This window comes from Hipposideros armiger, unplaced genomic scaffold (assembly GCF_001890085.2).
Source record: "Hipposideros armiger isolate ML-2016 unplaced genomic scaffold, ASM189008v1 scaffold_493, whole genome shotgun sequence".
Lineage (NCBI taxonomy): Eukaryota > Metazoa > Chordata > Mammalia > Chiroptera > Hipposideridae > Hipposideros > Hipposideros armiger.
Window position 1 is genome coordinate 697,283 of NW_017731843.1, and position 13,069 is coordinate 710,351.

Below are 13,069 nucleotides of genomic sequence, written 5' to 3' on the forward strand. Positions count from 1 at the left end.
TGTGGAGAGCAGTGTCACTGGCCCTCATATGTGGGATCCGAACTGGGGCCCTCTGGCGTCCCAAGCCAGCTCTTAACCAACGCGCCACTTGGCCGGCCCTGCTCTCCTTCTTGAAATGACCTCATGCTTCCTCAAAGCCCCATGTGGGCTAGCTTCTGGCTGCAGGCCCAATCTCAAATCTGTCACTGTGCACTCACGCCCTCTGAGTAATTTGTCCCCTTCCTTGGTCCACTCCCTGCATGCATGGAGGTCAACCAGGGGAACCGAGTCGGCTGCTCACTTCCCTGGTAAGTACTGGTCACACTAATGACATTTCCCAGCTGGAGTTGAGATCTTACAGAATGAAGAGGTGAAGAGAAGACAGACCCTTTCTCCAGCCCACAGGATGGAAAATTCCCATTGTGGCCTGTGGTTATTTGTCATTTTACAATAGTTTCTGGAAGTCACACTACCTACCAGCTACTACTGGCAATACCTACTTAGCCCTGTGCAGTAGACACAGTGGCCCCAGGGCGCATGCCCTCTGCTGGCCAGCTGTGCTCAGGGAACCTCCAGCCCTGCTGCACCCACATGTGGGCACCAGATACAGGCCTATGCCTTGGGTGGGATGTTCTCTCTTATTCACCTTCTTCGTTTCTGCCTCATTGGCTTCACGCCTGGAAGGTGGCGCCTCCTAAACAGTGAGGGTTTTTTTGAAAGAAGAAAAGCGGGTATGTGGGCAGGAAGGGCAAAGAGTCAAGCACATTTTGAGCCAAGTTTCTACTTTTAAGAGTTCAGATATTAATATATTTTGACAAATCATTAGTCAAACATGGTTTGGTTCTTGTTGAAAAAAAAAACACATTATTTTCCAGAGGCATAGGTTTGCATCTCAATTTTTGTTGTTGTTATTTTAAATTTGTAAATTTCTGGCTCAGGCTTTAGTTTAGAACAGGACCCTTTCTGAATGACTTCCAGGGAATCACTGTTAAGAATTTATTGTGCAAAAAGAATAGATAAGATGCTGGGCTGAACACTGTTTGGGATAAGAGAAATGTGAGACATCCTTATCTTTGCTTTCCAGAAGCTTATAATTCAGCTGAGGCGATAAGACTGAAAAATAACTATAACATAAGATAGTATGTAATATAGTCAAGCGGGAGTTGCAGAGAAATAGCGTGACAGGAGGACATTTCAAGCTAGATTGACCAAGAAAAGCTTCAGGGGGAAAGTGGGATTTGCCTAGACTTGGGTTGGTGAAGGACACACCTTTCGTATGTGAGGGATGTGAGCATAGGTGGGAAACGGCAAGGGACACTGGCGGTTTGGGACATCAACAAGGCCAATGCAACCAGTTAAGTTGATACAAAAAGGTTCACTCCTGGGGAGATCCTGGGTCTGAGGTTCGCTGGGTTGGGGAGAACTGGGGTAGGTAGGGTCTAGGCTGCCCAACCGTCAGTAGGAGACCTCCAAGGGCTGTGGGAAGCCGGGTTCCATGGTTAAAGTGGGGCTGTGGCGAGACCAACTGGGTTCTGTGTACTGAGACTGGTGTGTGAATTTGGAGGCGGGAGAGCTGCTAGGTGGTTCCCAGGCTTGCCAGACCTAATGAAATAGGTAGGCATGGCTACCCCTGAAGAGGAAGGCACAGGTGGGTGACAACTTGATCGTCAAGGCAGGTGAGGGAGGCATGGGTGATACCGCGAGATTCTGTGCCTGCAGTGCTAGAATGAGAAGTGCATCAACCAACAGGGAGAGGTTTCGAGCTGCAGTTATTTACACTTCAACAGATCTTCCATGGAAAGAAAAACACTTTCAATACTGGACTGCTTAAGTCTCGATGACTGAAGAATTCAGAGGGACCAATTGTTGATGAGGCTGTCCGTGTACAACTGTGGTGAGCTTGGGTTCTCCTGGTGTTGATAGAGAAGGCTGCCGAGACCCTTTGTGTGTCTTGCTGTGTAGGGGTCAGGGACCTCTCTGGAAATCATGCTGGTTTGCTCCTGGCTCCACTGGTGGGTTTGGGGAGTTCCATAGTTAAGGTGGACATCTGGCCATCTGCATCATTTCATCCTATTCTCAGTAATAGTCCTCTTAAAATTCATCCCACCCTTGTGCTCCAGGAAACAGAGAGTAACCCAGAGATGCAACCGCCATGGTATTTCTGGGCAAGCAAGTGGTTCAGAAATGATCACTGAAACCCAATTTAGGATTTTGGCTGAGCCATGGGGGAAGCAGTCTCTCTGGTTCTTTCCCACTTGACTTGAGCCTGAGTGGATGTAGGGCTGAAGGGACTGCGGGCATCAAGCCCCCATGTAGATCCTGTGAATCAAGTCAACACAGCTGGGAGGGCACTAGTTGTCTCTTAGGAATTGACTTGTGAAATGTTTCTGCTTGATGAGCGCCTTGTTTGTGTGTAGATTAGCTTCTGTGTACATCCTGGGGCTTCCGAGCTGGCATCTGAAGCCCACCCTCCACAGGGAGTTGCGTAAGCCCTGTGTGTAATTTATCGGTGAGATGAGGAATGTGGAAGACAGGTGGGTGCTAGAAAGATTGTGCTCTCCTACCTCCCGTTGTGTAAACAAAATGTAGCAATCCCACCAGCCTTGAAGCCAGCCCTCAAGGTCTGCCTTCTCCTGGCCCCATCTGCCCGCCCTGTGTGCCCCCTTCCCAGAGAATGACACTGTGCACTCCTCACAGAGTAAATCTTTCAAGCAAAGTGCTTGTTGGAGAATCCGAAGACAGAGTGGAGCATCGCAGAGCTTGTGATAGGTTCTGCTGGGGAAGAAAATAATTTCCCTCTACCCTTCTGAGTTCTTGGCTGAGACCCCTGTAATAAAAGATTAACAAGAGAAAAACCAACAGAAGTTGATTAACACATATCCCTCAGTTACACATGGAAGAAACCCAGGAAAAAATAAGCAACTCCGAGGTGGCTTATAATTCAGCCTTAAAATACCATCTTAATGGGGGGAAAAAAGGGGGAAGTAGGCCTGTTAGGGGAGAGTAGATGACTTTTAGGGATGACGAATGGGCCCTTAGACTGGACGGGAGGTATGACAGCTGTGACAATGTCTGTCTGGGTGTGGTCTTCTGGTCTCCTTTCCTGTGACAAGAGTCCATGTTCCCTGGTTGATGAAACTCCCGGGGAGGGGACTTATGGCAATTGAGTTCCTTTTGGAGGATGTCTTTAGGCAGAGTTCAGAGAAAGCCTGTCCCTGCTTTGCCATTTCTCAAGTGCCTACTGCTCAAAATCATCAATATACCAAAGTGGCATATTTTGGGTGACATGTCCTGAACTTCTACAATCGTACTTTGGGGTGGCATATTCTTCTACCCTTCAGTTTCATGATTTCCATGTGTATGTCTGTTTGCTAAGTACATTTTCATACATTTGTCAGGTTTTAGTCCAAGATTTGCTTTCATAGGTAAACTCCCCTGATAGTGGGATGTGGGGGGACTGCAGAGTCCCATTTACTACTTACACTGGTGGTGCTGGTATTTACCATAAGAACCCCACACTTGTGGAAGGATGACCCTGCCCTCAGGGCTGAATGAGAGATGGAGGAAAATCTAGGCCTGATGACATTCACTAATCTTGAATTCAACTGTGGCCTCTGGACTTTTTCAATTATGCAAGCAGTATAGTTACATCCTTGCTTAGACATTTTCTTAAACATCTGTGAAAGAAAGAGTTCTAACCAATCAGCTCTGCCTGACTACTACAAATTCTAAGGCTAGAACAATGTGGGAGAACAAAGTAGCACCCAGTAAGTCTTGCAAAAACAGAAACACAACACGTGTAAACTCTACTTAATTCATTTCACTTTATTCAGGGCTTTATATTACAGATAACACAACTCACAAACATACCAGTGGACATTGAAAACTAAGGCCATTCTGTGAGTTATTTTTAAAACTTGGTATTTTGCACATAATGATTTTTTAAAAATAAATTACCAAAACCAAGATTCTCTCCTGAAATAAAAATTTAAGGTCGGTACAAGACAACTTTAGGGCCATATCTAATCTGAAGCTCATCATGTGACGAAACCATTTTTGTTCTCTCCACAGCATCAATAATAGCTCTAAGGCAACTGCTGTCTCAGCATCAAGCTCTCTTCTTATGTCATCACAAAGTACTGTTTACCCCAGTGACCAGTGGTTTATAAACCACTCCCAGTGAGTAGCAAAAAGAGACTTTTACCTAAGAAACACATTCCAGGATTCGTGGAACAAGAAAAAGAAAGGGACCCGTAACTAAGGCACTGAAAGCACATTATTTATATAAAGAAATGTAAACAATTTAATACCAACAGGCTCCCTCCATTAGAGTCTCTATCGTAAAAGTGCACGGGGTCAGGGACAAGATGTTTGCAGTTCAGGTGAAACGAGAATGTCTCCCCCTTGCGGCAGAACTCAGTCTTGCTCCCATGCACGGTTTCTGACTGGCGCTGTGGAAGCGACTCAAGTGGAAACTGTTATTACCCCCAGTCTGTTTTAATGGTATAACAAACAAGGAACAATTTTATTAGGAGTTTTAAATTCTGCGCCTGGTCTAACATTTATTTTTCTTTTAGTCTCTTACCATATTCTTCTTCTGAATTTCACAATTACTTTGGCTTGTTTCAACAAAGATGTCTGGTGGAAGAACTTGTGACCTAATTATTCAGTGCCTCTCCTTGTGGGTTCCCATCTTAAGTAGAATGGCTCCTGTCCTGTATAAACCACACTTGCTTTATTTAAAACGTTTCTGAATGGTAAAGATTTAACAGTTGGACATACAGCACTGTAAACATTTCCAAGTCCATCGAGTTTACCTTCAAAGGGCTGAAAGGGCGTTAAGTGTGTGTCTGGCAGCTGCTCTGAGTGTAGTGATGACGTGGGACGGTGTGGAGGTCATTCCCGAGGCCAATCCCAATACTGAAGCTGAATTAATTTCTGCCTGACATTTTGATACCAACTTTAGATAGTTCTAAGTTCCGGATCATTAACTGTATATTTCTTTAAAATATTTTTAAATAAGAAAAACACCCATGTGTAAGAAAACACAAATAAGCAACTTTTTTCTTTTTGAAGTTATCGTTTCTAATTCTTAAAAGCAAGTATAGTGTCTATATTCCCCAGTTTTAGTGCTTTTGAATTTGGGGTAGGTAAAAACAAGTTTCCATTTTATCTTAAATGTTTTTATGGTCAAAAGAAAACATCTTTCAAAAGGAAAGAAAAAAGATTTCCCCTTTTACAACTTTCAGAGAGTTAAAGAGGCTATGTTACACCTTGAAGACCAGCTCTGAGAAGTCGGAGGAAGGGCAGTGATGCTACAGTATAAACACCTGAGGGGGGGGGGGGGGGAAAGCCAGCTTTTCTCTGTTGCCCAGGACAAATGCAATCCTAACTGTTATATTTCTGTGTTTCCAAATATAACCAAAGGAAGTCTGAGAGAAACCTAAATTAGAAATCTCCTTTATTAAGGGGGAAAAAAAAACACCCTTAAAAACTAGTTATACAGCTGGGTTTGCAACAGATGTACATAATGGCTAATTAGTAGCTCCTGGCAGGATTAAAAGCAGCCTTGAGGGAGCAGTTAAATATAGGTTGGTGCTTTTCGGCAGAGGAACTGCTTCCTACTCTCCCAAACAGAACTGTGTGTCAACAGCGCTCTGCGGGAACCAGTTCTGTGTCCAAGAAGCTGCTGGTAAGTTCAGCTCCCGCCCTGCCTACCTGCCACTGGTGACAATGCAGGTTTCCATTGTTGGGTAAAAGTCACTGTGGAGCAAAAAGGAGATGTAATTAAGGAGAAGGCATTCATGCCCAAAGAGGACATAAAACAATAAATAGCTTTTGAGGCTGGTTCAAAGCAGGAGGAAAGCAGACAGACTTGCTAACAGCTAAAGACTTTTAATTGCCTCACACTTCCGGCTGCTCTGACCAGCAGCCTCATTACAGGACAGAGTAGCGCCCAGCTTCGGTAAAGTGGAAACAATGACCACACACGTTCTGTGCCTCAGAAGGAGGTTAGAGTGTTGGTGTGCTGGATTTTCCACTAAATGACAGGAATATTTAGGCCAACAATTAGTCAAAAATGAGTTTAAATTGTACTATTGAAAGAGGAAGCCTGGGACTGAAAAAGAGTGAGCTCCCCCCTTGCTATCATTAAAAAACAAACTCATTTTTGTGTTATTTTGGTTTGAAGAGTAAAATATGTCAAGGCTACACTGGTTAAATAATTTAGGATAAATCATCACTGCCTGTTTGTTGTTAGTGTTTTAATGGTAGAAGTTAGAGACCCGTGTACATGGAGAAAGTGCACTAACCTTCCTTTTTGGGGCAGGTTTTAAAGAAATATTTCAAAAGATGGAACTTCACAAGCGAGTTTCTGACTGCAGTAACAGAATGTTCTACGCTTTCTTTTAAAAAAAGTAAGTGGCTTTTCACTGTTTTTAATGTAGAAAAAGCTACACCTGCCAACAAGCTGTAAAGAAACCAGCACGAAACATGCAAGATTAAGTAGAAGTGAAGAAAAACACTGTAGTAATTCCTATCTTTAAAAATTCAAACGAAGGTTTCTAAGTGGAGAGCCTGTGGTTGCTCCCTGAGACACGTCCAGGTCTTATTTTCCACGTGAAAAAAGGGCACAGGTGGTCTTCTGATGCCTCGGTCAGTGCAAGGCGAAAAGCCAAGATTTTCTGAATAACGAAGGGCTTCCTATCAAAATGTTTGGTCAGTTTAAGGACAAGAGATTTCTGGTTTCTGGTCTTAAGGAAGGATGCAATGGTGTGCTAGGCATAGAAAGGAGTTCGGGAAGAAGGGGGCCGGGAGGGAGGGCCCTCACCCCCACAGTCAAGGGCCAGCGCTCGCTCAGGAGCCCCAGAGCCGCCTCTTGTTAGGAAACAGGATTGGGCCTTGGAGAAAATCTTGTGTGTGCCTTGTCCGTGAGTAGCCTGATGATCGTTTAAGAATACTCTGTCCCGAGTTATTTATTTCACAGCGATTGCTCCCTGCTATGCATATTGAAATTACATTCGGAGATTAAAAAAAAAAAATCATGTGTAGCAATATTTTTCCACAAAACTAAGTGTGAAATATCTTTAACGAATAATGATGGTAGTAAGAAATATCTGACGTGGTCATGCAAAAATGCATCTCAGTTTACAAAGGCTTACAACATTTCTAAAGTATTCCCTAGGTTGTTACACCGTGAACCTTATAATTTTACTCATTTTTCTTTGTGTTTAAATGTGGCTGTTTGTGTAAAAAACGGTAACATGCAAGTTCGATGATCTCTAGTCCACCAAATATTCTCTCTTGCAGTACGAGGATGACAATGGTGATTATAAAATACCAGCGAACGAGACTGTATGAGTATATGAGTAGGCACATTGCAGGGCTGAACAGGGTCCAGTAGAGAATAGAGAGCAACTTGACCACCATGACCCTTAGCTCAGACTTGCAAGGTGGAATGACAGTCTGTCCAGTAAAGTAAAAATTCTTCTCCCCTTGATAGAAGGAGCGCAGCCGCTGTTCCTTCTCCTCCCAGCGCTTGTGGCACCAGAGCTGGAGGTCCTCCTTGGACGTGGGGAGGGTGTCTATCGGGTATCGGTGGACGTGGAAGTGGATCTCCTTGGGGAAGTCCCCACGGAGGAGGTGCCTCTCTGTTTGAGGAATGTTGTGAGGGTATGCCACCGTGATGTCGTGGACAGCATCAAGGTTCTTACCTAGGTTTTGGAAAAGATAAAAATAGATTGAGTGATGATCAATTTGGAAAGCAATGCTGATTCACACTGCAAGGCAGAACCAAAACCAGGAAAAAATTCTGGACAGACTGAACCATGAAAAACAAACAGGGCTATAAATACTGGTGTTCTGGGCACTTGGGTCAACATTTACCAGTCCTTTGTAGTTTTTTATAAAATCTGCCTGCTAATTACCACGGAGACCTTTAGAAAGGAATCATCTTCATTCACAGAAACAGTAATCTGCCATTCTAGAACTAAATGGCAAAGCACATTAAGTCAGATTGGAAACAGGAATTAAAGAGCACAGGACCAGCCCTTTTACACTAACAAGATTCACTGCTATGATACCTCCCATTGCTACACCCTTCTCTACAAAGAAAAATGCAAGCTTTCTCACCTTTAATCCGGTATTACCATTACAACTACTGGAAAGAAAAACTCAGAATCAGACTTGATACAGTAGTCAGAAACCCATGAAAACTTCCCTATGACTTTTTATTTTTAAAGTCCAAGTAAGACCCTGACCCAGTATACCATCATCCTTAGCACTCACGATTAATTACTTTGGGGTTTAGGGTTTTAGCAAAGTCATATACTAGGTGCTGGAGATAAAAAGATGAATAAAACATGGTTCCTAACCTCACTCATGAGTTCACAGGAATCAGGAAGACAGGCACACAGAGTGCCCTAAACAGACCAGAGGACACATGTGAGGAGTAGGGAAAGGCAGGGAGGGAGCAGGCCAGGCAGGTGGCAGAGTGAACCTAGGCAGAGAGAGCGCACAGTGGGGCTGAGAGCACTACAAGGGGGCTGGAGGAATACAGTAAGGGCCCTCCTGGCCAAACTTTAGAATTTGAACTCAATTCTATAGGTGGCAGAGAAGCACCTCAAATGATGGAGACCACATAAGTATTTTTTTTAACAGAGAAGGGATCAGACTGTTTCATTTCAGCAAGGATTACCTTGGGGGCAATGACAAGAATGGTTTGGAGAGGATCAGGGGCAATAGAGGTAGGGAGAGTAATTTGATGGTCATTACAAGGCAAGAAAGGCAAGAAATGAAGAGGCAGGGGCCGAAGGAAGTGACACGTCTGTAAGAAACTACAAGGAAGAACTGACGTCAGGGCGGTCAACTGGACGTGAGCGGATAAGGTGGAATGCGCCCAGGTCTGCTTCTGGCTCTTGGTACTGAGTGAATGGCGGGAACTTTGAGTTTAGAAATGTCAGTGGAGCATTAGATCTTTAAGAAATCATGAGGATCACTGAATACTGTACACAAGGCCCAGTGAGGTGACGTTTTTTGCCCAAGGTCATAGTGTGTTGGTACACAGTCTTTGAATGTTGCTTTCTTTTACAGCATGGTATCTTCAGTGAGAGGCTTCTGATGTGGACTTTGGTTACAGAATTGTATGATGCACACTGCATCATACATGATGCAGGCAAAATTAATCTGTGGTGACAAATCAGAACAGGGGCTGCCTATGAGGGTGGGGACTGAGTGGAAGTAAGCATGGGGAAGTTTTCTGGATCGCAGAAACATTCTATATCCTGAGGAGGGAGTGGATTACATCAAACTGTACATTTAAGACCTGTGCATTTCACTCTATTTAAAATTTACCTCAATATTACGTGGCAACTTCCCCACCTTATCTCACCATATTGACCCTTTCTACTGAACCTGTTAGGTTGTACTCACTTTTTAAAAAATGATCCTTTAAGTCTTCTGTAAATGTTTACTGTCTACTCTCCTTTACTCTGTGATTTACTGAAGGGTAAGGACCAGGTTCCAATCTGGTCTCATAACTGTCTTGTAAATATAATCAGACCTTAATAAGAGCTGTATTATAAAAAACCGAAAATCATCAACAAGGATTAGATTGAAACTTGGGGGAGCTGTCCTTTGGGGGTGCTACGTTGTTTATATGAGAGTAGAGGAGGCGCAATGACAGCCTCATGGAAGAAGGCTTGAGTGGAGTCATATCTGAATGAAAGACTGGCTCCAGAGGAAACAGGTGGATTTGGTGGTTAGCAGCCACAGGGCGAAGCTTTTCAACAGCTGTCAAGAGGTAATATAGTCACCATTTGACAAGAGGCTGGCTGACCACTTGCCTGATTAGCTCTAACAGGAATTTACACGCCGGAAGGTGGGATGTCTGATCAAATAAGGAAGACCTACTTTCCCTGGTACACTGAGCATCATCCAGCAACTAAGACAGTAATCTGAAGTCTTATGTGTTAACTTGCCTGCTTAAAAATCGAGCAGCCTTTTGTCTATTTAGCATTAATCACAACTATCCTACTTCATAATAGATCAAACTTTTCCTTGACTCTACAAGCTAGCTTAACATTTTAGTGCACCCTGTACCCGCAGAACTCAGGGCCCCTTCATTCATGCCCACTCACCTCAACCATAACCCTTGTTCTGGTTGCCTTACCTCCACTCCATCCGCCCTTTTCCCACTTTCTCTCTCAAGGGAGGAAATAAGATGTCTTCAGCTCTTGTCACTTGTCATGCCACTTAACCTCTCATTCAGAACTGAGCTCATGTTTCATTTACTTTCCAAAGGCCTCTGTAATCAACATGTCTGCTTCCCCCTTCGGCCCACACCCTTCTCCTCCATCAAGGCTACTGGTCTCCTTCCCCATGCAGCTCCGCCAGCCTCCACCACTGCTCACAGCTCATCTTAACGCGCTGCTCGTCAGTCCCAGTCTTCCTCTTACAGGCGGTTCTTAATGCTTATCGAGCAAATTCTGTCATGTATTATTTATTGCAAATTGGTACCAAAATGGTATGGACTATACTAGTAAGAAACTAAACTGCCCCTTGCTTGCTTCTTGACAACCTGTAGGGTAGGCTTTGTGTGTGTGTGTGTGTGTGTGTGTGTGTGTGTGTGTGTGTGTGGTGTGTGTGTGTGTGTGTGTGTGTGTGGTGTGTGTACATGTGCACACATGTCTGTTCAGTATATAAATGGCAACTTTTGAGACAGTGATGGTACCACTGAAGAGAAATGCTCCTAAGTGAAAAATTCTGGATTCACTGTAGTGCAGAGCATGGAGGGCTGTGGAAGCAGACCACCTGGCTCAAGTCCTAGCTAGCTCTGCCTCTTTCTGATTCATTGAATTACTTAATCTCTCCGTGGCTTACTTAGTTCCTGTGTCTATGAACTACCTCATAGGATGGTTGAGAGGATTATATAAGGTATGTAAAAACACACGAAACAGGATCTGATATATAGGACGTGCTCAGTCAATGTTAGGGGCTGCTATTGAATCATTACTGAATCATGATGTTAGCATGTTAGGCTCCAACCTGTCATCTCTAACTTCAGCTCCTACCAGTCCACTGTGCAGTGTAGTATCTGTGGGGGAAAGACTGCATCCGAATACTCTCTCTATATCACTATCCATGGTTTGCTTGGGCCCTGAAGATGCCCATCTGTTCATGTGATAAACAAGAGCAATACTGTAATGCTAGAAATTAAAACGGACAAAGTGAAAAAGGGAGAACTGGGGAGGGCGAGAAAAAAGATAGTTTATACCTGTCGCCATTTCCCTGAGCTGCACTGGATCTTTAAGCTTCACAGACTCAGGAATGCATTAACGCCAGAGCAAGAGGAGGAAATGGTTTACACATGGAGGGAGTCAATCAACTGCCTTGATAATTTCTACACTTTATATTAAGTAAATAAAGGTCTCCAGATAACACATAGCTACATATAACTCTTTCCTGCTAGAAGAGCTTGTTTTCACATCATCCTATACAGACCTCCTGGCCTCTAGCCCAGGAAACCATTACTACCAGACAAGTTAGCCTCTTCTAGAAGGGAACAGGTAAGGGGTTAGCATGGCCTGCAGCGCTTGGTTCATTGTATGTGACCATAATGAAATGAATATTTAAAAGTTGAGATGTGCTTTTATGTCATTTACCAATATATAATGGAATTAAAATAATGCAATAATAAATTAAGAAAAGAGAAATTCCTACAACTGCAAAGAATTTTATAATGTCTTTAAATCTTTTAATATGAAAACATTACTTTTAAATATGCATATTAAGTGGCTGCCATCCATAGAAGCCTTTTTTAAAAGATCTCATTGCTTTTTAGTTAAATTACAAATCTAGATGCTATCTAGCCACTGTCACCTGCCAATCAGTATGGGATCTGTTGAAAATGGGTCGGTTCTGTTTCTAGTGTGGAGCCTACTGGCAAGTTTCAGGCTTGACTGCTATTTTGTAAAGCGATCATTCTGCTGGAATAGCCATGCTTACTTGGGCACACAGATGTTTCTTTTTTCCCTGGAAGAACAGAACAAGCGCTTGTTTAATATTTTAAAAACTTAATTTTTAATTTCAGACTGAGACTGAAGGTTTGAATACTTTATTCATGTTTAATTAACCAATAGAAGTTTAAAAAATATGACTGGAATTTACAAATGTAATTACAGAAGGGAGTGTCTCCAAGAATATCAAATTGGGCCTGTGATTATTACAAGAGTCCTACGCGATATAAAAAAGCTCACTGGGGATGAGAGAGAGCCAAAGATTTACACATTTGCAAGTTTAAAATAAAAGAACTAAATGAAGAAATCCTGGTTTGCCATGGCTGCTAAAGATCAGATCCAATTATATATAGTTCAGGGGCAGAATAATAGAAATAGAAGCTTTTTTATTTCCTCTTAACCCAAAGTAATCATTAATAGAGTTGATAACTGAATTTTTTTCTTTCCCCATTCCATAATTAAATTTATGCAGAATATACAAAAATATAATTTATTTTGGATTTTAATACCTGCTTTTAAAAATTAAAAACAAACATAATTCTATTTTCTATTAGATCTGAATCCATAAATCTAACTACATATATTAGACAGTTTTAGATAAAGTAGCTTGTCATCTAAGATGCCTTTGTATTAAATGAAAATGCTGAGGCCACTGGTTTTGTGCACTGTTTTTCAGATTAAAAAAGAAAAATTACCCCAAGAGCATAGAAGCTGGATTTAGTAACAATTATTCATGGTGCCACTAAGACACTGATGTATAATAGTATCTGACTAATAATAATGAACATGACAAATTGGCACTAGTCAGTACACTTTCAAGAACAGTTTGAATTGACAGATTTGGGTACACTTAGACTAAAAATACTAATGAATAAGACACCTTTCAGCTTCAAAATAAAAGGGCATGCATGAACCATTTTAAAAAACCTGGTATTAACGCTCAAACAGTACCGTTTTCTTTGCTAGAGAAAATACTACTGTTTCCTGCTAGAAACAGTATTCATTTTTCCTTCTGTATAAGCTGGACACTTATGGACCTAAAGGTAGAGTCATACAGCTGCTCCTGCTCTTATCAG

At 42.6% G+C, this 13,069-nt stretch overlaps 1 protein-coding gene across 8 annotated transcripts in view; it reads right to left on the reverse strand.

Moving 5' to 3' along the window:
- Positions 1–3,783: 3,783 nt before the first annotated feature.
- The window catches only part of LCLAT1 (lysocardiolipin acyltransferase 1), a 144,898-nt gene continuing 135,612 nt past the window's right edge, over positions 3,784–13,069 (reverse strand). For all 8 annotated transcript variants that reach the window (XM_019667288.1, XM_019667290.1, XM_019667287.1 and 5 more), the window contains one exon: positions 3,784–7,691. In XM_019667288.1, the coding sequence (XP_019522833.1) occupies positions 7,189–7,691 (503 nt within the window). In that variant the 3' untranslated portion in view covers positions 3,784–7,188. The remainder of the gene's footprint in view (positions 7,692–13,069) is intronic.